Consider the following 25,054-nt stretch of genomic DNA (forward strand, 5'->3'; position numbering starts at 1 on the left):
AAAAATTATAAGAGGAAACTAACTTATCAATTATATTTATCTATGCACTTACAAGCAAGAATTATTATCATATATATGGATCTAGTTGACTACATTTCAGAAACTCATCATATTTACATATTAGTTTTCTTTTGGCTTACTTTTTGTGTCCCATTAATCTTCTTAGCTAGAAGGAATATTTACGTCCACAGATGCACCTTTTTTCTTAAGATATACTTTTTCCGTCTTGATTTACATGCAAGAAGGGGGAAGGCATAATAATTTAGGTGATCAGGAGAAAGAGGGAGAGAGAGAAAAAGGTGATCATGTGATGAGAAAAAAAATATAGAGAAAGAATATCCAAAAATATAGAATCATAATAAAAAAATTATTAGTATTAATGTTTTTTATTAGGATTAGTTTTAATATTTGTAATGATAATATAAATATATACTCATCAATTGTTATTATTATTATTATTATTATTATTATTATATTATATATATTATATATTAATATATATATATATATATATATTAAACATATGAAGTATTACAAAAGCTATTTTCTTAAAAGAAGTTTCGTCCTTGAAACTCAGGGATATGACCCAAAACCTCATGAGAAAGAAATTTTCTTTACAACTTTTACCAAAGGCATTTAACCAAAGATTCGATATTGTAAAGGCAGCACTAATCTTTGACTTAAATGGAGAACTAATACTCTCTCCGTCCCATAATATAGTGCTTGTTTCTTTTTTACACGGTTTCTAAGACGTAACTTTGACCTTTAATATCTTCAATTCCATATTAATAAAAAATATAAAAAAATTGAAATTATGAAACTATACATTGAGACGAATCTAACAAGATCCCATATGAATATGTTTTTTTATATATACAAATGAGAATATTCGGTCAAAGATTTTAAAGTTTGACCCACCAAAAATGAAGTAGGCACTATATTATGGGACGGAGGGAGTAGTAACACAAGGTAACTTAAATCGTTTTAAAATATTAGTATATATTATTTGTTTATTTTGGTTGTTTGAAAACTTATTTACAATGCAAGGCTATAATAATAATAAAAAAGTAATACAAGCATTCACCAATTTTTATCACAATTTTTTTTATTGCATATAATCATACCAATGTGTTAAATAATGTTGTGTTAAACAACATAAATACAATATTAGAAAGTAATTAAGCACTCCTAATTTTATTAGGAGTACAAATTATTGGAAAAGATAAAATTAATAAGTAATTGAATCTTCTTAGTTGAAAACATTTCAACGCCTACAAACAACTCCACGACCACTGAATCCAGAAGCACAGTTAAGATCAGCAAACTCCATTCCTTGAGAAGGATTCCCATTACCATTGAATCTAACAACACCACAATCAGTTGCAAATAAGTTAGATGAATGGAATTCCTTTTCTCCTCCAACAATAGGATTTGCTACTCCCATTTTAACCCGGCTCACATAGTTGCTTCCATAAGTTTGCCCTAAAACTCCATTAACATCTCCACTTAATGAGTAAAACTTGAAGCTCAAGTCAAGGTGAGCAAAGCAATCATCTTGGTCTATTTCATACTTATGGATCAATGAATCTTTTTCAGTGATAGGTACAACTATTGCCTTGATCTTAAAGTTACCCTCAGCCTCAATCTCAACAGCGTTTGTAGCCTTAGATCTTGTGATGGTTACTGAGCCACTTGGGGACGTCCAACTAGCTCCCTCGGTTTCGAAGAGGTCGATGGGTTGGCCGTCAAAGGATAGAGAAAGGCGGTCCATGGCATCGTTCCATGTAGCGGTCTTTTGGGCTCCAATGTAGAGTTGATGGTTGTCAAAGAGTATGCCTAGGGCTTGAACCCATGTAAAGTCTCTTCCCATGTTGGATTTGCGCTTTCCAATGAAATGAGCGTTAATGTGGAGGTTGGAGTCGGAGACTAGACAAAAATCTTGGTCTTTCTTTCCATGGAAGTAAAATGTGATACCATCAGCTCCGACGAACCTTGGATCTTGGCACACTGCACCTGGCTTGTTGCAGTCTGTGTATATATCATCCAAAATAAGGATTAAGTTGTAACTTTCATAATGTAATAATATGGTATAAAGAATGATAGAGTATAAAACTATTTCTAGGATTCCAACTATCAGCTTAAACTTTTGGTTGAGCTAGTTGATCCTTTGACATGATGGTATCAGAGCTACTGTAACATTAAGATTACGGGTTCAAATCTCATCCACCCATCAATTCTAAGTGGAATATTTAGCTCCAGGTAAATTTATTTAAATTGGTCAATAATTCAAAATTATTATGTAAATTTATTTGAATGGTCTAATAATTCTAAATTCCTATATTTTCATAATATTTATTGTAATACCAAAATTGATCAACTTCTGTGACAAAAATCTAATTATAAGGTGTACTATTCATATTCATAAAGCAAAGAGAACACTATTAATTTTCAAAAAGTTTAAAGGACGAGTTTAGAAGAGTGACCTATATATTGAAAGATATGAACTAATTAAAATGAGACTTTCTGAGCTATGAAAGATAATAAATACTTGAAATTAATTAGTACCATAGAAGACTAGGAGGTATAAGAACTTACCACAAACAGGACTACAAGTGTTACAGTCAACTTGACAACTCTCAGGACACGCAGCTGGACAAGTAAACTGCCTGTAATAACAACCCGGGTAGTACCTGTCCATGCACCTTACTTGCTTACCACTAGATGATGATGCAGGTGGAGTTGGGGTGGTTGTAGGTGTTGTTGGGGTGGTCGTTGGAGGCGTTGGGGTAATCGTTGGTGGCGATGGGGTGGTTGTGGGTGGTGATGGGGTGGTTGTAGGTGGAGGAGGTGGTGTGTATTCTATAGGCGCTTTGGGCTCATTGGGTTCCTTAGGCTCCTTGGGCTCCTTAGGCTCCTTGGGTGCCTTAGGTTCTTTAGGTTCCTTAAGTTCCTTGGGTACTTTAGGCTCCTTAGGATTCTTGGGAACGTCAGTGATAACACCAGGGTCTTCATATTGAGGGATCGGTGTCGCCGCCTCGGCCAAAGCCAAGGCAAGGAGGAGGACAATTGCCACCACCCTAGCTCCCTTCATTCTTGTTTGGTTAAATTACTAGGTGATTAATAGTGAAGATGTTGTGAAAAAGAGATTGATGTTTATGTTGATGAGTATGACAATGCTCCTATGTGCTTCTTATAGTGGGATTTTGGATGCACTTTATGCTGTTTTAAGTCTAATTGTTATACTAATATACGATTTCCTTTATTAGCTGTATGTTGCCCTAGTTCTCAATTCTTCACATGGAGCTAGCTAGAGGACCTTCCTTTCAGCTTAATTCATTTTTCTTAAATCAATTATTCTATGAATCTTGATTTCTTCAAGTGTAAGTAATCAATATGATTATTGCGTCGAAAAACAGTGAAATTATTTTTCTTCAATTGCTCTCCACATATTTACTTCTTTTCTAAATGCTACTATAATTCCCTTCATTTCCTAAAAGTTAGTATCTAACAAGTTTCTTTTTCCAAAACAACAACCTATTATCATGTTTTATTAGAGTGGCACTATCAAATGAAGAAAATTGGGCATGTATAAAATTCGTCAATAGCCCACATCCGCCCTTCGTCATGCATTTTTCACAACTTATACTCTATCTCCTTAATTCATAGCGTCGAGTTAAAGACCGGAGTGTTAGAATGTATATCATCATATGGGATCTTATTAGATTTATCTCAATGTGTATTGCTTATGACAACGAATTAAAAGCGGTTCAAATTAAATATGTTTTAACGTTATTAAGATTTATATAGCATATGCTTATATATGTTTATTTTTCTCATATAATTTCTTAAGTTAAAATAACTAAAAATAAATTATATTAAGAGTATGTCAAATATATCCCTTTTTTATCAGTTGTAATTTTGACGTTCATGTTTTCCAAAACATAACTTTGACACGCCAATAATAAGAAAATTACGTGAACTTCGTTTACTTAAGTTCACACATGCATGGAGATTGGAGAGGGTCGGCAAGGGGGCTTACTTAATGGTTCATTTTCTAAAAGTCAACTCTATATCAACTTATTGGTTTCTTACAATCCGAGTATGGCAAATAGTATTAGCAGTACGTAAAAGTAGTATTAACCTGATTTCTATTTTGAGCGTTGTTAATGGCGTAAGGACAGATCTAGTATTTCGCAATGTGCATCGTGATTCGTTGTTAAGGAACCTCTTAGAGTGACAATATGCGCATGTTATTTCTCCAATCTTTGAAGTTATGTTGCTGCCCATGATGTCTCGGAGTTTCAATAAGCTTTTGATGGTCATCAATGTTTCATTCTAGCGGATATTGATTATTATCTCCGTTTCAAATTAGTTGGGACACTTTTACTTTTTGCGCATGTCAATATCAAACTTTAAATACATATATTTCTAATTTTGTATTTTTAAAAATTATAAAAAGTACAAATTAAAAAAATAGATATTAAGACTAATCTAACAAGATTTCACATGGCTATATTTCTATTTGCATATAAATCACAAACGATGGTCAAAATGAAATTTGTTAATAGTGTAAAATGTCAAACTGAAATTTGTTAATAGTGTAAAGTGTCACATTTAATTTGAATCGAAGGAAATAATTTAATTGATAAATGTTTTAGAATGTTGTATAAGATATGCACTTGAATTATTTCTACATTATCATATAGTTTAGACACTTGAATTAGATTTTTGCAAAGATAAAGGAGTTCCCCAACTTTCTATCAATATTTCACATCAAACATGGCACTTAATTCGAAAGGGTCTCAACTCTCGATCAAACTCTCCTAGAGGCATTTTGGAGGTGGAGATTTTCCCTTACTATTTTTCCTACTCCCTAGGGACATTGCCTGCAAATCCAAACCACTAGACCAAGTACTACTTAATATTGTTTTGAAACTTTGCTTGCGACTTATGCTATTAGTTTATAAACAATAATTTGCATCATTGGGCCTAGTCATTCTTGGACTCGATCATCATACTAAGATCTGAGTAACTCAATCTGTATTCATGATGTACCCTATTGATATACGTTATCTAGTGCTTGTTTGGTTGCAATTGAATTTAAATTCCCATAGTAATTTACTATTTGTAGAAAATTAATTCCCGTATGAAATTCTTAGGAATTACTCTAAATTGTTTGGTTGTCATAAAAAAAGTTGTAATTGATAGGAATTTATGTAGGAATTGTGAGTGATCAACGGGAGAGTAGGTCAAAAAATTCCTAAATTTTGTGGGAATTTCAAATTCTTATGAATTTTCATAGCCCCCATTTTTCACACTTTCTGTCAACCAAACAACTACCCAAATTTAAAAATCAGGGAAATTTCTATTGCCTACCGAATTTCCTTTATGCCAAACAACCGCAGGGAGTGAACAAAAAAAAAGTAGCAAACTTGTATTTCTTTTGTTTTGCATATATTACAGCTTTATTACATAGTGGCCAGCCAGCGTACATAGAGTACTATGAAATTTTTTGTAAAAATAAAGACAATCCAATCAAATAAACAATCACATAATTTGACAATAATTTTATAAAAACAGGGAAGTAGTAATGATGCAATTCTTGAGTAGATGATGATCAAGAAATCATATGATTATTCAGCGCTTGCATACGAGTCCACGACCACTTGTGCGAGAAACACAATTGAGATCAGAAAAGTCCATTCCCTCATCATAAACACTATCATTCCTATTCCCATGAAACCTTGACGCACCACAATCAGTAGCAAACACACTTGAAGAATGGAATTCCTTTTCCCCTCCAACAACAGGATTTGCAACTCCCATTTTAACTCGACTTACATAATTTGTTGCATAAGTTTGGCCTAATACTCCATTAACTTCACCACTTAAAGAATAAAACTTAAACCTCAAGTCAAGGTGAGCAAAACAATCCTCTTGTGGTGTAATACCATACCTATGAACCAAGGAATCCCTCTCCGAAATCGGAACCACCACAGCCTTGATCATGAACATACCCTCCGCGATAATCTCAACCGCGTTGGTGGATTTAGACCTTGTGATGGTAACCTCACCAGCACTAGCACCACCACCAGCACCAGCACCAGCTGTGGATTTCCAGGTTGCGCCGTCGGTTTCAGGGAGGTTGATGGACTGATTGTCGTAGGAAAGTGTAAGGTGGTCTAAGGCATCGTTCCAAGTTGTGGTGTTGTTGTTGGCTCCAATGTAGAGTTTGTGGTTGTCAAAGAGGATGCCTAAGGATTGGACCCAAGTGAAGTCTCTTCCCATGTTGTTGTCACGCTTGCCTATTAAGTGAGCGTTAATGTGGAGATTAGAGTCTGTAAGAAGGCAGAAATCTTGGTCTTTCTTGCCGTGGAAGTAGAATGTTATGCCGTCTGCTCCGATGAATCTTGGATCCTCGCACACTGCTCCAGGCTTATTACAATCTGTAAATCAAATTATCATGTAAATTGTAAATTACTTGGTTGCTAATTGGAGTTTAGTCACATTATGTGAAATAGGAGTAATCAATTAAGAGAAAGATTGAAAATTTTGCTCAACCTTCACAACCTACTTTAATATGTGTCTGAGTAACATAACATCTTATTAGGACCTGTTCTCTTTGGTATAAAACAGCTGAATTGAACATAACTGAATTGAATTGAATTGAATTAAATTGAATTAAATTGAATTAAATTAAATTGAATGTAATAAATATATAAATAATATTTAAACAATAATAATAGGAATATTAAATAATAATTATAATGATAAGTAATAATAATGAATAATAATAATAGTATTTTGGATATTTTTAAATGATAGTTGTAAATAGATACTATTAATAATCATAAATTAATAATAATAATAATAATAATAATTAATGATAATTAATAGTAATTATTTTATATTATTTGTATTAATATATTGATATTGGATGATGATTATATAATAACAATAATATCTCAGAAGTAAGTTAATATTACTATTTTAATAATTAGATTTAATATATAATAATATTTAGTAATAAAAATAATGATTGGGTCAGACCGTACAAAATTGCATCATAAACCATTTTGACGCGATTTGATTGGTTTATGGGCTAAAAAACGTGGGTTTATTTGTGCTTTTGACCTAAACCATGTTTCTCCTAATAATAATAGCAATAATAATGAGTAAAGCTATAATAAACAAAATAATATATAGAAATAATAATAATACTTAATAATAATATATATAAATAAATAAATAATAATAATAATAAGAGAAATTGATAAAATAAATTAGACCAACATAATAATAATATTTAACAAAATAGTTATAAAAGAATAGAGCTGAACTGAACTGAACTGAAAATAAGTTGGGGAAAACAGGCCCTTAGACATGTTAAAATAGTGTCCCTCATGGCTTATACTCCGTAGATAACCAAATGACAAGTCTAACTAAAACTTCACCCTGAAAATTCGAATTTAAGAAAAACCCACAACTGTATGCTAAACCAGAAGAAGAATTTAAGAGGAACCAAAGACTAAAATGAGATGAGCTTACTACAAACAGGACTGCAAGTGGCACTGTCAACCTGACAGGTCTGAGGACATGCAGCAGGGCAAGTAAACTCCCTGTAGTAACACCCAGGATACTTCTTGTTCAAGCACCTAACACGCTTAGGACGAGATGCAGCGCTACAAACAGGCTGACATGATGCACAATTAACAGTACAGGTACTCGGGCAAGTTACAGGACAGAAAAGAGGCTTGTTGTAGCAAGCGCGATATCTTTTGTCATTACATACCACCTTCATTTGCTTTTGATATTTTGGTGGTGGTGGAAGTTGTGGAACAGGTCCACAAACAGCCTTACAATTGTTACAGTCAACTGAACAACTACGAGGGCATGAAGCTGGACAATACAGTTCTTGATTGTAGCAAGGAAAATACTTGTTTTTGCATCTTACTTTCATAGGTTTGTGCTTGGTTGTTGGCAGGGCTGCCTCAGTAAATGTTAATGCAAGGATGAACACCATTAAGATCAATTCCATTGCTAGCTTCATTATTGTTTTATCTTGATTGAATTGGTTTTTTATAACAAAAATTTGTAGTTTTAGTATGTGTTTTTGTTGATGATATTATTCTTGGTGCTTTCTTTTATAGACATGTTTGAATTTTGATAGCTCAAATGATACTTACCTTAATGGGATTGTACCAAGTTTTCATGGAGTTTATCTAATGTTTAGGCCGATTTTTGTTAGGTCAAAGTCAATATAAATTCTAAAATTAGGATTATTTATACTTGGTACACAATTTTCTGGTGATACTCCATATTTATATATGATTAGACTTGTTTTCTAAATTACTCCCTCCGTCTTTTATTAGTTTACCCCTTTCTTTGGGGCACATTTACCGAGATACTAATTTGAACCTTAATATCTCTAATTTTTGATAAGCAAAAATTACAAAAAGTTGATATTTGGATAATACACATTGAGACGAATCCAACAAGATCTCACATGACTATATTTTTCCTTAAATACAAATTACAAAAGATAGTCAAAGTCATGTATGTGAATAGTGTCAAAAGTCAAAAGGGGTAAACAAATAAAAGACGGAGGGAGTATTAGAATTTCCTAGGTAGTACTCCTTCCGATCCGGATTTTTAATTATTAGTTTATCAGTATTATTTTTGGATTGTCCTTTATTAGTTTAACTTTTTTTTTGTTTCTATTTTCACTAACTTTCCATGACACATACATTCAACTTCAACATTGATTAATATTTTCTCTTTCTTTCTATGTCTCACAATATTATTTCTCCTAAAACTTTATGCCAAAAAAAAACAGATAAGATAATAAAGGCCGGAGGGAGTATTATTACTAGGTATTAATCGAGGCACATGAAGTACTGAAAGGTTGAAGTGATTTAAGTAGCAAATCGCGGCCAAAAAGCACAAAGTTTATCATGAAATAAGTTGCCAAACCAGCGCGCGGAAACTAGCAATAATTCATCGAGTGAATGTTTGGGTCATGACCTGAAATTAGGCCATAATCACATAGGCATAAAGTCAATAGTAATTAGGTAAACAGCTCAAAATTTTTGGTTCCTAGACCTTAAATACAGTATAATGCTTCCCCTAGAATCTGATCAAAAATTTAGTTATTTAGTCACAAGCAACAAATAACAATAACTAGCATATGAAAGAAATAAGTCATTTTTGCGAAAATTACCTTTTGTAGTCATTTTGCGAAATATTGCTTGTAGTAGTAACAACTTTTTTTTTGGCAAAAATTATGTATAGTATCTAGAATTATTCAGTTTAGTTACTCAAGTCAAAGCCATTATTATGGTATGTGACCAAAAGGTAACATTGATAATATTGGTTGGAGTTGGCCATTACTGGTTATCCTTGATTAGGTAATCTGATATAAGTATTGAATTATATAGAATTGATCATTTAGACTTGATTAATAATCAATTTGAATTTCTTATAAATTTGGATTCATCAATATACCCAATTAAAATTAGTCTAAATTTTTTTCTGATTATTGTTGGACCTAGGAAAACATACACTAGGGGAAAAAAAAGGAAGGGCTGCGCTTATTCCAGAAGCGCAGCCCTACTAGTGAAGGGCTGCGCTTTTTCATAAAAGCGCAGCCCTAAATACAAGAAGGGTTGCGCTTTCAAAGAAAAACGCAGCCCTTCACTTAGTAGGGCTGCGCTTGTGGAAAAAGCGCAGCCCTTCTTTCATACAGAAGGGCTGCGCTTTTTTCACAAGCGCAGCCCTAGTAATTGAAGGGCTGCGCTTTTAAAAAAAAAACACAGCCCTTCTTACTTGTAGGGCTGCGCTAGTAAAAAAAAGCGCAGCCCTTTATGGGCTTTAATTCGCTTTAATAATGAACGAAGAGTTTAATTAATTCGCGCGCTACCCCAAACCCAGCCATTCTCTCCCTTCCTCAAAACATCAAAACCCTAAGTTCTCTCTCCTCCCTCTCCCTCTTCCTCAGCCGTCCTCCCTCTCCTTCTCCCTCAACCGTCCTCATTCACGCACCCTTCATTCTCTCTCCTCTCCCATTTTTTTCTCTCTCTCATCTTTCTCTCTACTCCCATCAATGGCGAAATACGTTGGATAGTAGAAGACCGTCGAGACGGAACCAACGTCCACAATTGGCACTGGTCAGAAACCGATTGTCTAGAACTCAACTCTCAAATTCTCTCTCCTCTCTCCCCATCCTCACTGGCGAAGGAAATCTCTTCATCAAACTCACTAAAATCGAAGGCGAAGCACATGTCAACATTCGCAAGGGCAAGATTATTCGTGGGTACGAGCTTTCACTTTCGATTCTCTTCGAAGGCGAAGGAAACTGACGAACCAGTGACTTGTACGAGCTTTTAAGTAGATCTGAATTAAGACTTTGCTAATCTGAATGTGTAACTGTTATGATTTGTAACTGTTAATTTTTTTTTTGGTTCTTCAACCAAGATGTATGGTGATGTATGGTGGTTTTGATGAACCAGATTTTGTTTTTTCATTTTTGTTCTATTTTACTCCTTTTTTTTTTCTATTTTCGTTTGTTTGTTGGCAGGAACTTCAGATCTATAATTTTAGGGTTTTTTTTTTCATTTTTGTTTATTTTTCTCATTTTTTGTGGAACTAATTTGATGTTCTTGTTAATTTATAATTTCGTTTTGTTGAAGTAATATTCATTTGATCCTTTCATCTATAGTAATTTTGTTTGTAAATTTCAGCTGTTCCTGGTATGTTTAGGAGTAAATTTAAAAAATGTAAAAAAAAAAAGTTTTTTTTTTATTTTTTTATGGGTCAGTAGGGCTGCGCTTTTTAGGTAAAAGTGCAGCCCTTCAAGCTTAGAAGGGCTGCGCTTTTTCCTAAAAAGCGTAGCCCTTCTAAGCTTGAAGGGCTGCGCTTTTACCTAAAAAGTGCAGCCCTTCGTTATGAAGGGTTGCGCTTTGCTAGCGCAGCCCTACTTAAAAAGTGAAGGGCTGCTACAGAAAGGGCTGCTGTCAAAAAGCGCAGCCTTACATGCTTTTTTCAGCGCAGCCCTTCTTCATTTTTCCACTAGTGATATTTCAGTTCATTTTAATTATCATGAATATTTATAGATACGGTCCATAATTAAGGATACATTAATTAAATGGAGAGTGCCAAACTTTAGTGTATCCTTTGTGAATTAGCATAAATAACTTCATTTATATTACAGATATATATATAACACGATTGAGTGTTGAATTTCCACATGTTGTAAAACTTGTCATTTGCCTGTTACGCCAAAACAATTATGAAAAAAAGCCCTTAGTCTATAAATAAGAGCTCCAAAAATTGAGAATTAAAAAAAATTGAGAATTAATTATGAGTTCACCTAATTACCTCCGTTCTTTTACTCGATCATTTTTTTCGTCATTTGATGGTTATACTTTGAGTTGTGTCGTGACTACAACATACGATATGACAATTATAGATAAAGATATAAATCATAATTATTTGGTGATATCTATATGACAATAATCAAGAATCAATATGGATCCTCCTCATTTATTGGTAAAGTCTAAAATAAGCTGATATTTTTTGTCCTAAAATGAATTTTATACTTTATAGTGTATCCTAAAGTGTGCACCATCCCATTTGATCGTTTTACATTGATATACTTGTATGACGTTAGTTCTTATCTATTGCACTATGATGTATCATATGAATACTCTTATGTGTTACGCTGTTTAAATTTAGCTCATTACTGTTAAGTTGTCTTTCACTAATAATAATTTGGTATTTGGTATGGCTTTATCTATCGTCCAAGAATTGCTCCAAAATTATCTGCAGTCACTGTTAGAAGAGGTAGCCATAGCATAATTTTATATATTTTCTACTTCCAAGTTCTAAAAATTTTACTTCTTGCTTAACTATTTCATGATATATTCAGAATGCTTGCATTAAAAATTTATCTAATAAGTAGTTAACACTACTTAACAACAAAGTGAAATGACCGTTTATGAAATGATTGTTGTACGTAATTAAACGTCAAATTGAGTATCTTTTCTATCTATTTATTAACGAAAAATGTTTTTTTCGTTGCAGGGTGTACTTAGTAATATATTTTGTGAAATAGCTACACAAGCAAAATCAGATGTCATAGTAGAGCAAATCCGTACTTATTGTGATGATATGGAAGCACTCTTGTCCAATGCAATAGACTGCACGTACTTCTCTTCTTAAAACTAATTTCAATTATCGGCTTAGTCCCTCATTTACACCCTAAAAAAAAGTTTGTCGCACATCTATAATTAATACCCTCTCTTCTTTGTGAAATAAGTTTTGTAATGTTCAAATCAAGTTCGATCTCTTTATTTAATTAAGTCACTATTAGTTTCTTCAAAAACAAAAGTTAGAACATATGGCAGGGATAAAGTTTGTTACTTTTTATCCATAATACTTACACATTATGAACTATTTGCAGCAACCTTAATAACGTTGATTGTTCTGATGAATTAGCCAAACACGCACAAATCATGGAGGAGAAAAGTTTACGGTATATTATGCATTCACTCTTTTGAAACTTAAAGAATAATAACACATAATATGTTGATCGACCAGATCTATGTATTACCATATACATATGTTAATCGGTCAGGTCTATGAGCATTCATCATATACTCGAGTATTCAAAATAAAGTTTCATTTACTTGTAGTGTTTCACATCTTGCAATGTATATGTATTGACATGATCCTTTAGGATCGGTGCGGAGTACGTGAGGCTCGCTAGTGCTCAACTTATAGGAGCTTCTCAAGACAAGAACATGGAAAGGTAAGTGGCCAATTTATAGTCCATTCAACTTGTCCATCTATTATTGTTTTTAGCTTTGACTATCTATACACTTCTCTTTATGGATTATAGACATTCAATCATTTTTTTAAATAAATGGGGTTAAAAAATTTAATCCCTTGTTTTTTGAGGTGATAGCAATTCAATCTAGTATCTTTGAGTTTAATTTGCATGACAAGAAATGGATGCACTATAATGAGGAAGCATCTATACGTCAATCGTCTGTATTACTGTATATATAGTATTATATAGTAATTATTTGATTTTCTAACCAATTTGTACGTCAATCGTCTATACTACTGTATAAACAAGTACACAGATGCAAATTGAAAGGATTTACTGCGAAAGAATAACCAACAAAGAAAATAACTAAAACACGTATCGCGTGCATGCATAAATTACTAGTATAGAATAAGAAATGAGAAAATCAATCAGAAACCGACGAAATTGTTATATGCTAAGATGGAAAAATACTTGATCTCACATATTATTAACTCCAACCACACCCAAACATGTATAACTTAATTACATCATAAGTTTATATAGAAAACCATAAGCTAAGTATGATGGGTATAGTATAACATGAGTTACCTAAATTAATACTACCTCCGTTTTATATTATTTGCAACGATTTGACATAAAATGTGAGTAGAAAATGTCTAATCGTTACAAATTAATAATATGAAAAAGAGGTAGTACATACTCTAATTTTCTAAATATACTAGAATCCGGAACATATCATAACAATAGCGTAACTTAATAGATATTTGAAAATATATTTAATTAAGTCACATGTAAAGGTTATAATTATCTCTCTCTTGTATTCTCAATCTAGCGGTATCATATATGGGAAATTTGAATTTCATGTTGACTTTACCATCTACATAAACATTACATTTTGACCTCAGGATGTCTCGAGAATTGTCCTGGGTTAGGAGTGAATATTACTATACGAAGGACAAGCTGGACACATTTGCTCAGGTATCTCATCTTTCATGTCACAACGTCTGTTATTTTACAATTTCTAATGCGCAATCCTGATCTCTAGAGGTTACTCAAACATTTTTTGATTGTACTTTGTTCTAATTATTGCATTCTGATAAATATATAGATGGAGCGCAAGATAATCAGACTCAAGAACAAGCAATCAAAGTAAAGAAAAAGGCGTGTGATAATCTAAGAAAGCAAAATATACATATCTCTGAGAAATTTGGACCCGACACAACTTTCATTTTATATTTTTCTTGTGGGGGTGGTGCAGGTGAAATTGTATTATGAAAAACATTTAGGGTTATATTAACTCACTTATATTTTCTTATTGATTGCACAAACTGTTAGAATAATGTAGAAAAATCTAGAAAAGATAATTAACTAAGAGTCCTAGAAAAATCTAGAGTATGAAAGACTAAGGAAAACTCTATAACTATTATATAGATCTTATAGAATTATCTAGTTAGCCAAAACATCTGGATTACGGAATTTAATGAGTCGGTTGACAAAAAGTAACCGACATAAGTAACTATAAATACCATGTATCATCAAAGTTGTAAAATAATACTATAGCCAATAAAATACAATCATTCCACATCACTCAACCACTGCTACCACTTCTTCGTGAGCTACACCAAAAATCAAGAAAGCAAATCTCAACTAAACTGAATTTGTTTGAAGTAAATTTTCATTAATTTATTCCAAAAGACTAGAGCCTAATAGTAACACGGAATATGTTTGAGAAACATAGGGAGTAAAACCGTATTCAGTAAATAATACTCCCTCCGTCCCATAATATAGTGCCTACTTCATTTTTGTGGGTCAAATTTTAAAATTTTTGACCGAAAATTCTCATTTGTATATATAAAAAAACATATTCATGTGGGATCTTGTTAGATTTGTCTCAATGTGTAGTTTCATAATATTAATTTTTTATATTTTTTATTAATACGAAATTGAAGATATTAAAGGTCAAAGTTACGTCTTGGAGACCGTATAAAAAGGAACAAGCACAATATTATGAGACGGAGAGAGTAATAAAAAACCAATAAGAGTTGACTTAAGTGGTAAGCAACTTATGTTGCTTAAAGGAGTTTCAAGTTCGAGCCTCACCGTATGTCGAAACTCTTGTTGGGAGAATCGCCTACCAAAGCTAAGTGTGTGGCTCGGATCGGACTCGGATGTTTCAGAGCAAATTATTTAAAAAATAATAAAAAATCCGAGTAAATTAATAGAAACCCCAAACGACCAAATCCCAATCAATTTTCCCATATCCTCCCAAGTCCCAAACCCCAATCCCTCATCTTCACTTCACCAAGTCATCAAGCAAAAAAGAGAAATGTCAGCATTTGTGAACATAAACCCTCTAAAACCCATAAAATACACTACTCAAACTCGGCGTTACTCGCCAAAACTCGGACGGAACTCAGTGAGGTGCGAGTCAAGTACAGAGGTTACGACAGAAAAGCGGCAAATAAAGGTAAGTAACGGCAACAATTCGCTGGAAATATGCCGAGTTTTAAACGGAATGTGGCAGACAAGTGGTGGTTGGGGACGTATTGATAGAAACGACGCCGTTCAAGCCATGCTTCGTTATACTGATGCTGGTCTTTCTACCTTTGACATGGCTGATCACTGTAATTTTCTTTTTACCTTTAGCACCTTTTGTTCTTTGTTTATTTTCGCTTTTACCCTTCGAATTTTCTGGACGTAATGCAGACTACGTGGCCAATACATGTCTTCTTTTTTTTATTTCTCAAGAAATCAAGGGAATTTTTTGGATTAAAGATTGGATTTTTAATATTATGTTGTGATAAATCATAAATGGTTTTTTGTTGCATTTCTTTCCTTTATGGGTTTTGTGTTAATGTATTACTTTGATTATAGTTTATAATTTATACATGTAGAAAAACATAGTTATATGATTTTCCCTTATCGAATTTTGTTAGGTTCGTCTCAACGGGTATCTTCAAAATGTTAGTGTTTAGTAATAGTTGGAGATTTTAATGGTCAAAGTCGTGATATAAGGTTTAGAGGTTGTATTTTTTAGGGTGATTTCTTTTTTTGCATTTAAATTGAAAAAGGATGGGCAAGTGGGATAATTGTGAATACTTGGAGGGTATTATAGTCAAAAGATATAAGAACTACAAACGGTTGGCAGCTGAATGAGGAGGGATGCAGATAGGGTACAAATGTATCAAAGCTCTGCTCATAATATAAGTTCCATCTTTTTGTAGCTTATGCACGCCAAAGAAAATGACAGAAATCCTACCCTATTCTTGTTGCAAATTGGTATTTACTTCTGTTAGAGCTAAAACTAGGACAAGAAATGGTAATGGAGCAGTTACATTGAGGCCAATCTCATGTGTAGCAACTGAAGGTGAAAGGAATATTGTAGTTAAGAATGGGAAGGATTCTTTGGATATGTGCCGTGTGGTTAATGGGATGTGGCAAACGAGTGGTGGTTGGGGAAAAATCGATAGGGATAATGCTGTTGATGCGATGCTTCGATATGCAGATGCTGGGCTTGCCACTTTTGATATGGCTGATATATGTAAGCAATGAGATAGTTTGGCAGAAAAGCAGTTTTATTTGGTTTAAGGTTGCTGTGACATGTCAAGTTCTAGGGAAGTTGTTCATCTATGTGGTATATGAATGCAATCTTTATGGAGTGAAATGTGCTTCTTGTATTTTTCACTAACTAGGATATGAAGTATATAAGAACTTGTCTGTGCACTTTTATGTATTGCTAGCTCTTTCTTGATAATGTAATTGCCTCTGCATCCCTTATGCATTACTAAAATGTTGCATCTAGCCTTGGAGGAAGCATAAAGCCTGCTCAGCGTTCAGTGCATAACTGTTATGAACATTATTTTTTTCATAACAAGTCTTTTTTGGGAACCAAGGGGAAAAAGAGGGGGGTATGTTGCTCAAAATTATGTTAGAGGGCTTTGTTCACTGGAGATTCCTCGTGAAAGCATACTCTTTCGCCCCTTATCACAAGAGAAAAGCTAAATGGAGAAAACATGATGGTGTGGGGTCAACACCAAAGTGGATTTACCAAATTGCTCCCTTCCAGTGTTCTTCATTTAGCCTCACTCTTATATCAAGACAGAAAATTTTTTAATATTAAGATGGTAGGCTAGTCAATTTAAATGCCTGTGCTTGTTTCAGATGGACCTGCTGAAGATTTATATGGAATCTTCATAAATCGAGTCCGCCGTGAGCGCCCACCTGAGTTGTTAGAAAAGGTCAGAGGGTGAGTTACAACTATAATGATCTTGTTGTGTTCACATCTTCAAAATTGCTGATTGAACACGGGAACATTGGCAAATAGCTGTAGCATACTTGTATAATAATAGCTGCTGAGTTGAAGGAACCAAGGAAGTGCTCTGATTAAGTCTTTTTTTGTTGATATATCTGATAGTTTCAAATCTAATGTTGCTTTCAAATGATTTTTACTTGTAGTCTCACAAAATGGGTTCCATCACCAGTTAAAATGACTAGAAGTTTTGTAGAAGGGAGCATTGATGTTTCAAGGAAAAGAATGGATGTTGAGTGCTTGGACATGCTTCAATTCCACTGGTATGGATGTCCCCGATTTTCTATGGTGCAGATTTGAAGCATTTGTTTGCATATGTTGTGGTGTAAGAACATTATATTACTCTAAAATACCAAGTATTACATTTGGAAATTTGTTATAAAAGCCATGCTTAGAGTGTTCATAATCATTTGCTCTAATCTCATAAAGATCACAATTTGTTGTACTAAATCTGGTATGATTATATCATTGTTCCTTGTACTGCTTATAGGGGAATTATGCTCCATATGTAAATATTCTAGGTGTGTTTGGTCTCTCTTGTGAATTCTTTTCATATGATGAATACTTATCCTGATGCATGTTCTATAAATTCTGCTGACCCCTAGGAATTAAGTAGCTCAACCTTCTGAGTTCTGATTACCTTTTTTCACCTTGAAATAGGTGGGACTATGCCAATACTGGGTATCTTGATGCGTTGAAACATCTTACGGATCTGAAAGATGAAGGTCATCTTCTTTTACTTCTTTTTTTATAACCTCAATGTTAGCATTTTAGCAACTTTATAACTCTCAAGAACTTGAATCATTAGATGTGTAATTTCAGGAAAAATTAAGACCGTGGCTCTTACAAATTTTGATACGGAAAGGTTGCGCATAATTCTTGAAAATGAGATTCCTGTTGTTAGCAACCAGGTAAGTCAGATCTGTTGGTTTAACTCTTTGACTGAGGTTATATAGAGCTCAGATCAATGGTGAACATGTGAGATTGGGGCAATTTGGTAAATCCCCTTGTGCGCTACACACCATTCGTCTATCTTGTTCAGAGTGAACTTGTTTTCCATTTAGCCTTTTGTAACTCTTTCTGTGTGGCGCTTCGTTATACGACGTTCAGGTCAGTACGATTAATGCCTGAACTATGTAGGTGCAACATTCACTTATCGACATGCGTCCTCAGCAGAGAATGGCAGAGCTTTGTCAGCAAACAGGAGTCAAACTTATAACGTAATTTTGCACATGTTCTAATTCCCTTAATTCTTTCATCTGATTTTGATTGTTTCAGTGAATATTTCCAGGCTTCTTATATGTTTGTATTTACAGGTATGGAACAGTTATGGGTGGGCTTCTATCTGAGAAATTCCTCGATACGAACTTGGCCATTCCTTTTGCGGGTCCTTCACTTAATACTCCCTCCCTGCAGAAGTACAAAAGGGTATCATTTGTTGTTATAGTCCTGTTCTGGCTCTATGTTCATATGTCTTATAAAAGTTTGAGACTTTTTTCTTTTCACCAAAAAAAATTAGGTTCCAGAAAATGTAAGTTCAGACAAGTGTTTTTCAGGTGCATAGAACAAAGCCTAAGAACTATGCATTCATTTAAACTCAAAGCAGATAAGTTTAGACTGTAAAATTTCGCATTCTTTGAGGGGAAATATCCGACTTTCCTAACAGTTGTGATCTTATGGGTTGAGTCAAAAAGTTTATTTCCAAGCTTCTGTATTTTAAGGTGGTGCACTCATTTTCCCCTTGTCAATGGCAGATGATTGATGCATGGGGAGGATGGAGTCTTTTCCAAACATTGCTTCAAGTGCTTAACAAAGTAGCCAGGAAGCATGGTGTGTCCATTTCAACTGTTGCTGTTAAGTACATACTGGATCAGGTAAAAAAAATTCTTCTTCGTCTATCTTTCTGGAGAACTTATTTCCAGCAAACAGAGGAAGAAGTTGCGTGGGGCCTACACTAGGTGGATTTACCAAATTTCCGTCTCTTAACTTGTTCACTGGAGAATAGTTCTCCAAATAGTACTCATTTGCAATACTATTGGAGTTCAATTGATCACTTTGTTGCAACAATTGCAGCCAGCTGTAGCAGGCTCCATGGTAGGTGTAAGACTCGGGCTGTCAGAGCATATTAAGGATGTCAACGCTGTTTTTTCACTTGTTCTTGATGAGGAAGACGTTGACAGCATCCGTGAAGTGTCCAGTAGGGGGAAGGATCTCATGAGAGTGATTGGTGATTGTGGAGATGAATATAGGCGCGCCTAACACATAGATACAGCTGCATTTCATGGTTCATCTTTCTTCCTGTATGGAGGAACGAATACTAGTATCATAGGAACATTATGTGTACATTGCCGAACATTATGTGTACATTGCCGGATTTTCGTATATGATCAAAATTCTTGTATACAGTGTAATAGCAATCAGCAATTGAGAACTTGATGCTGCAATGAGTAGCTGTACATTTTTGGCTTACAAATATATTCAAAGATGTTCCCAATACTTTGTATTTGATGAAAGATATTTTATACACTGACTGTCCATGCATAGCTGTTCTCAAATAAAATTGAACCATGATCTAATATACATATTTGTTTCAATACATACTATACATACTGGAGATTCTTTCATTTCAAAAAATAAACACAAGTAGAAATATTCATATAATCATATCAATAGTGTAGTAAAAGTTCCACTTCTTCCACTTTTTACAAACAAAGCTATCAATGAACTAACGTTGTTAGTAGTTGTGATTTGTGATCATCATTTGTCAATTCATGCAGAAAATTTATCATTTAAAGGAAAATTTGTCGAAAAATACATTATAGAGAAGTCAAACAGTGTAGATTAAAAAGAAATTGCATGAAAACACAAATACTTTTTATCAAAATATCATTGTTGGTCGATCATGGCAAAAAATTCAAACTTTCAGTCATTGATCCTATCTTTTTCTCCTCTTTTCTCCGGCCCTTTGTTTACTATAATGATGTCTCTTTAGCTCGTTTTGTGCGTGAAAACCAAACACAAACAAGTGTTACATAAGATTATTCTTTTTAAGGAGCAAGACTATATTTATTTCTTTGGTCACTCACTCACTTGTTTGCTTTCCTGAAAACTCACAAGTGATAATTCATAAATCATACCCACCATTTTTAAGGTAAGTTTTTTTTCTCTCTCTCTCCTCCTGTCTCTGTTGTGATAGTCCTCAGGTTACCAGGTAAAACTAAACCCACCTCCCCTTCTCGAAGAACAAGGATTTAACCCCTTTTGGAAAATCTAGGTTTCAAATTCGTTAATTATACTATCATGTTCGTTCTCTTTATGTAGCACGATCATATAATATGGTTGCTTTGAGTTTACAGTATGCATATTACATGCTTGATGAAATTCCCCGACAAATTCTAATGTGACCCTTTTTTTATTTGATGAATTGCATATCATCTGTTTGATGAAATGCTACTACCAGTTTTGATTTGACCCTTTTCCTGCTTGATTATATGTATATCGCTTGTTTGATGAAATGCCACTAATAGTTTTAGGAGAAGTTGAGAAAAGGGAGACAGTGTATATATGATGGAATATGCAAATAGATGAGAAGTGGAATAACTAATAAGAACAATAATTTCTCCCTTTATCAGTTTGTTTTTTGCCTTGTTTTGTTGAATTAATGTTGCTATCTTTTTTGAGTTTTGGTGTATTTCAGGTTGTAGTGATCTCTTTGTGAGATCTAGTCCAACACTGACTTTACAGCAGTTGAGAGAAGCAGAAGACAAACATGGATGGTATGTGGGATTTTCAACTTGCTAAAGAACCAATTTTATTTTTTTTCGATGCGAAACACCAGTGTAAAATATGTTACAGATGTTGAGGATTTAAATGGCTTTGCTTCTTTATGCTAAGTAGTTTGGTTCATGTATTTAGCACACTGGGAAGGTTAACTTTTTAGATAGTTTCTTAAAGTGTGTGTTTAATATTAGTTCTGATTATACATTTATTGGCTTACATCTTTGGTGATCAAAACCTAACACAACCAGGAAAAGGAGAATTCTTGACCAGAATGGTACTAGAAGAATAGGATTTTATTTGAGCTGATGAAGTTGGTGGTTACTATTGGGTTCTTACTACACTTTTCCTCTTTATGGAAGGGACAATGTTGATAAAAATTTGGGGGGAATTAGATACTTGTCCTGCTTGTATCTGATTTATGAAATTCTTTTAAAAATATTGATGCAGTCCTAGGGAAAAGCATGATGAGAGTAAGATAGAATATCGCGTCAGTCCAAAGTCCAAACAGTTGAGGACGTGATTTCAGTTTACGTACTTTTGTGAGTTAGATGTTTGTCCCTGTAAGAAGACTTAGTATGCCTTAACTCTAAAGATCAAGGAAGGGTACAACTGGCGTCTTGCTATTACTATACTAATCACAATGGAATAAAGAAAATAAATCTATTGTCTAAAGAAACATCCCCAGTTCTTGAGCATAAAAAGCGGTTGAATTCTCGTTCTAAGAACAGGCAGTTGACTTGTGATTATTCTGCTGGGTCTATTCAGTCGATTCGCAGGAAACTATGGAAGAAACAATTTTGGTTGGTGATGATTTAATGACGGGGCCTCCATCACCGCTCATTCCTCCAGAAATTGCTCCTCATGTGCTTGAAGGCGTCAACTTGTGTGATGGGTTGCTGAGGAACCTATATTTGTGTAAGATGCTTTCTTAATTGGGTCTTGTTTATTAATTTCTAAAGCCTTAAACTACTGTTCAATATCTAGTATTAGCTTATTTGTAGTGGACCATGACAACATTATGACACATAACCTATATAAATGTTGGGACTGTCCCATTCTTTTGAGATGTCATTTTTTATGTCATAATTTTTCTTGTGCTCTAGGTTTACAAATCAATGATATTGAGCCATTCTGTCAAGATGAGATTGCTGTGTATCGACAGTGTGTAGAAAGAAGAGTAAGATGATTGTGATAATCGAAATGTTTCCTTTTCTTTGTTAATACTCTCTGTTCCAAGATAAAGTTCCTGTGAGAATTTTCATAAAAGTCAAATCATGATAATTTCAACCATTAATTTCAGTTGAATGTTATGATAGTTTTGATTGTAGAACTACTATATTAGAATTTGGCAAAAGTAGTTTGATGAAATTATCGTCGTGTAGATTTTACTCACATATAACTAACTAAAGCTTGGTCTAGTCACTAGTGGCCAGGTTAGTATCTCTCAAACCTTGTGGTTATGGGATCAAACCCCACTAGAAGCTAAAGTGGGCCAAGTTAATCTGTGCGAGAGATTCCGGGCTGGTAAGGTGTAAGGCACTTCTCCTTACCAACGTATAAGAAAAAATAACTTCTGGTCAAATTTTTTATTTTAAAGAACTTGGAAGTCAATTTGGGACTTTTTATTGGAATAGAGGGAGTATTATTACACATATAGGAGTTGAGTTCCCAATAATGTTATTATTCTGGTGCTAAATCCATCTTGCACCCCCATCTGCAAGTTTGTAGGATAAGGAAATCAGACAAAGGCTTCAAGATAGTGAACGCAAATTAGGATCATCAATGCCCCTTGATCAAGCTAAGGATAGAGCTGTGCAACTGGAATCAGAAGTCACAAAACTGGAAAGGTATGGTCAGTATGATTGATTGGCTTTATGGATTGTCTATTGCCTCTTGTTTAAATTTTTGTCAACTTCTAGTGTGCTATAGTTGGCAAGGGTTTTTCTCTTGAGAAATGTTATGGTTTAGCTCAAGGCCAAAGAATAACTTTCTTCCAGTTGCCTTTGGAAGACACATCTTTCGCAATTGTATGCTAATGCATCAATTCTCTAGGTATTTATGTTTACTAATGATAACACAAGGTGAAAGGATACCTCAGTCTGCTCTTTAGAGTATTCTGTGTGATGTCACTGATGATAGACTATGAAAGAAAGTACTAACAAATAACAATTCTAGTTATTGTTAGGGAAATAAAAGAAAGAAGCAGTGGTTTCATTGTGCATGTTATTGCAATTACTCTGTCAAATATTTGGTGCTTCAGTCTATGTTTCCAGTTCCACAACAAAATTGCTGAATCAGAAATTCTGCTACTTTGTGTAAAATTTGGTATTTATGATTTATGACAGGTATAATTACTACACCATTGTGTTCTATCTTATCTGATTATCTTCAAATGACTTTCAGGCGTTTGATTCTTGCTAGCGGAATGGAAGGAGTCGAAGGATTTCGCCAAAGATGGAGTCTGCATGGGTGTCTCACAGACACAAGGTAAGCAGTCCATGATCCATCCCATGGTTAGTCTAGAATGTCTAAAGTACTAAAGAATCATGCCTCCTTCCCATCCCGACCCCCCACGACCCCACCCCTATCCCCACCCTGGAAATGGTTGATATGTCCATGTAAACAACTTCATGCACCGTGTTCGTTATCGGACTCGGGAAAGATATTGTAACGATGGTGTTTAATGGATGTTAAGAGACGAGCAGACAGCACTTGAGCTTATTGGCCTTGCTGAAATTTTTAAACAACTCTGTCATCATCACAAGTTCACAACTCTCAGTTTAATTATCATAAATTCATGTGAAGGGGTCCCTGTGTGAAGATGGTTATCTGATTGCCTTGCTTACAATATGTTGACTTTGGAATGATACACAGGAACAGGTTGGAGTCCTTAAAGGAAGGAATTGAACAGAGAAAGCCAGACGAGCCAACTAAGATTCCGTCAACCACAAGATGGTTTTTCTGGAAAAAGCAGAGTGAAGTCGAGCAAGATGGGTGACACTTTTTCGCTTCAAGGTGCATCATCACAATAAGCGAAAGAAATTGGTTCAAATGCAGATGTATTTTTTAGCTTAATTCATATCTTTTTTACCTTTTCCTTTAGGTTTATTGTGGTATTTAACCCAGTTTATTATTTGATCATTCACATTTGTGCTAGGTTCACCTTTCATGTTCATTTTACTCTACCACATTTTTGGTATAGTTTAGGCTCAATTACATACATGCAACAGTCAAGATATGTTCCTGCCTTGCTAAGCACCTGTTTTTATACATGTAGATTCTTTTGCACTATTGAAATGTGGTTACTTTTAAAACATTTGGGTTGTGTGCAATAGATGAAAGAAAAAAAAGCCTGGACTAATAAGAGTAAAGAGTAGTACAGTGATCCTCCGTTATTATCTTTAGTATGCAAAAAACTTATAGACACATTCCAGAAAGGTACATGGGACAAATTAAAGAGAATAGAGGGAGTATGGAAAAATATGGTTTCATCTTTAGATTTAGGACTTTTATGTAACAACTTACAAAGTGGCAAAAAAATCATGCAATTTGGCAATTTTGCAATTCTATTGAGAGCTTTCCCTCTATTCTGTTCTCTTTACTTCAACCAACAAGAAACAATAAGATAAAGATGGGAAAAGAGGGGCTAATATAAACACGCAATTTGGCAATTTTAGAGAGCTTTCCTTCCTTCATTTCCCTACTTTTCCAAGTCCTAGCTTTATGAGGTTGTCACTGGAAAGAGATGAGCTGCCCATAGCAATCCGACCAGCAAGCAATCATATTTTTGCTTTATCAGTAGGAAGCCTCACTGTAATCTATTTTCCAAGATTCTGAGGGAGGAGGAGAAAGGTAGGGGTTTCTATCCAAACAACTTCGGAAGGAAAAAAAAAAGAAGAAACACAACCACCCATTAGCATTATGAACCCATCACAAAGATGTACGCAAAAAAAATTAGCACACTTTTAACTAGAGTTCCTCTTTCTCCCTAAATCTCATGGTTTATAGGAAAGTCGACGTGATTTTTAATGTTGCGTGGGCACTTGGCACCATTTGCGTTGCCTCGAGAAGTCTCTGAATACCACATTTGTTCATTTCTCGTGAAATCCAAAATTGCTTCAAAATGAACGTAAAGA

General features: G+C 34.2%; 4 protein-coding genes across 8 annotated transcripts; 2 read left to right on the forward strand and 2 right to left on the reverse strand.

Annotated features, from left to right (window-relative positions):
* Positions 1-1,098: 1,098 nt before the first annotated feature.
* On the reverse strand, positions 1,099-3,145 carry LOC104900343 (hypothetical protein). Its single transcript, XM_010687751.3, has 2 exons — positions 2,596-3,145; positions 1,099-2,028 (listed from the first exon to the last, which is right to left on the reverse strand). The coding sequence occupies exons 1-2, from the start codon at positions 3,089-3,091 to the stop codon at positions 1,265-1,267; spliced, it is 1,260 nt and encodes a 419-aa protein (XP_010686053.2). The 5' UTR covers positions 3,092-3,145; the 3' UTR covers positions 1,099-1,264.
* Positions 3,146-5,519: 2,374 nt separating this feature from the next.
* Positions 5,520-8,102, reverse strand: LOC104900344 (hypothetical protein). Its single transcript, XM_010687753.3, has 2 exons — positions 7,549-8,102; positions 5,520-6,446 (listed from the first exon to the last, which is right to left on the reverse strand). Exons 1-2 carry the CDS (start codon positions 8,048-8,050, stop codon positions 5,638-5,640), a joined length of 1,311 nt encoding a protein of 436 aa, XP_010686055.2. The 5' UTR covers positions 8,051-8,102; the 3' UTR covers positions 5,520-5,637.
* Positions 8,103-15,042: 6,940 nt separating this feature from the next.
* On the forward strand, positions 15,043-19,666 carry LOC104900345 (flagellar radial spoke protein 5). Of its 2 annotated transcripts, none has more exons than XM_010687754.4 (9): positions 15,043-15,453; positions 16,991-17,075; positions 17,285-17,401; positions 17,799-17,863; positions 17,961-18,049; positions 18,279-18,358; positions 18,455-18,566; positions 18,893-19,012; positions 19,212-19,666. In XM_010687754.4, the coding sequence occupies exons 1-9, from the start codon at positions 15,156-15,158 to the stop codon at positions 19,395-19,397; spliced, it is 1,152 nt and encodes a 383-aa protein (XP_010686056.2). In that variant the 5' UTR covers positions 15,043-15,155; the 3' UTR covers positions 19,398-19,666. The 2 variants fall into 2 exon arrangements, with proteins under 2 accessions (XP_010686056.2, XP_010686057.2); XM_010687755.4 differs by lacking the exon at positions 15,043-15,453 and adding an exon at positions 15,992-16,370.
* A 384-nt stretch (positions 19,667-20,050) lies between these two features.
* LOC104900346 (hypothetical protein) lies at positions 20,051-24,173 on the forward strand. 4 transcript variants are annotated; one of them, XM_010687757.4, is made up of 7 exons: positions 20,051-20,289; positions 20,820-20,914; positions 21,684-21,833; positions 22,022-22,095; positions 22,647-22,765; positions 23,322-23,405; positions 23,793-24,173. In XM_010687757.4, exons 2-7 carry the CDS (start codon positions 20,908-20,910, stop codon positions 23,914-23,916), a joined length of 558 nt encoding a protein of 185 aa, XP_010686059.2. In that variant the 5' UTR covers positions 20,051-20,289; positions 20,820-20,907; the 3' UTR covers positions 23,917-24,173. The 4 variants fall into 4 exon arrangements, with proteins under 4 accessions (XP_010686059.2, XP_010686058.2, XP_057252153.1 ...); XM_010687756.4 differs by having other exon boundaries at positions 20,836-20,914; XM_019251049.3 differs by lacking the exon at positions 20,051-20,289 and adding an exon at positions 20,324-20,349 and having other exon boundaries at positions 20,836-20,914.
* The last annotated feature ends 881 nt before the right edge of the window (positions 24,174-25,054 follow it).

Source organism: Beta vulgaris, chromosome 7 (genome assembly GCF_026745355.1).
Source record: "Beta vulgaris subsp. vulgaris cultivar EL10 chromosome 7, EL10.2, whole genome shotgun sequence".
Taxonomy (NCBI): Eukaryota; Viridiplantae; Streptophyta; class Magnoliopsida; order Caryophyllales; family Amaranthaceae; genus Beta; species Beta vulgaris.

Bases quoted from the DNA above. Each gene is read 5' to 3' on its own strand.
- LOC104900345 (XM_010687754.4), top strand. From the start codon at position 15,156: ATGTCAGCATTTGTGAACATAAACCCTCTAAAACCCATAAAATACACT. The intron at 17,076-17,284 runs GTGAGTTACAAC...TTTTACTTGTAG, and splicing joins TTGTTAGAAAAGGTCAGAGG to TCTCACAAAATGGGTTCCAT. The intron at 17,402-17,798 runs GTATGGATGTCC...ACCTTGAAATAG, and splicing joins GACATGCTTCAATTCCACTG to GTGGGACTATGCCAATACTG.
- LOC104900343 (XM_010687751.3), bottom strand. From the start codon at position 3,091: ATGAAGGGAGCTAGGGTGGTGGCAATTGTCCTCCTCCTTGCCTTGGCT. The intron at 2,029-2,595 runs GTAAGTTCTTAT...ATATATACACAG, and splicing joins CACTTGTAGTCCTGTTTGTG to ACTGCAACAAGCCAGGTGCA.
- LOC104900344 (XM_010687753.3), bottom strand. From the start codon at position 8,050: ATGAAGCTAGCAATGGAATTGATCTTAATGGTGTTCATCCTTGCATTA. The intron at 6,447-7,548 runs GTAAGCTCATCT...TTTGATTTACAG, and splicing joins CACTTGCAGTCCTGTTTGTA to ATTGTAATAAGCCTGGAGCA.
- LOC104900346 (XM_010687757.4), top strand. The intron at 21,834-22,021 runs GTAAGATGCTTT...CTTGTGCTCTAG, and splicing joins GCTGAGGAACCTATATTTGT to GTTTACAAATCAATGATATT. The intron at 22,096-22,646 runs GTAAGATGATTG...GCAAGTTTGTAG, and splicing joins GACAGTGTGTAGAAAGAAGA to GATAAGGAAATCAGACAAAG.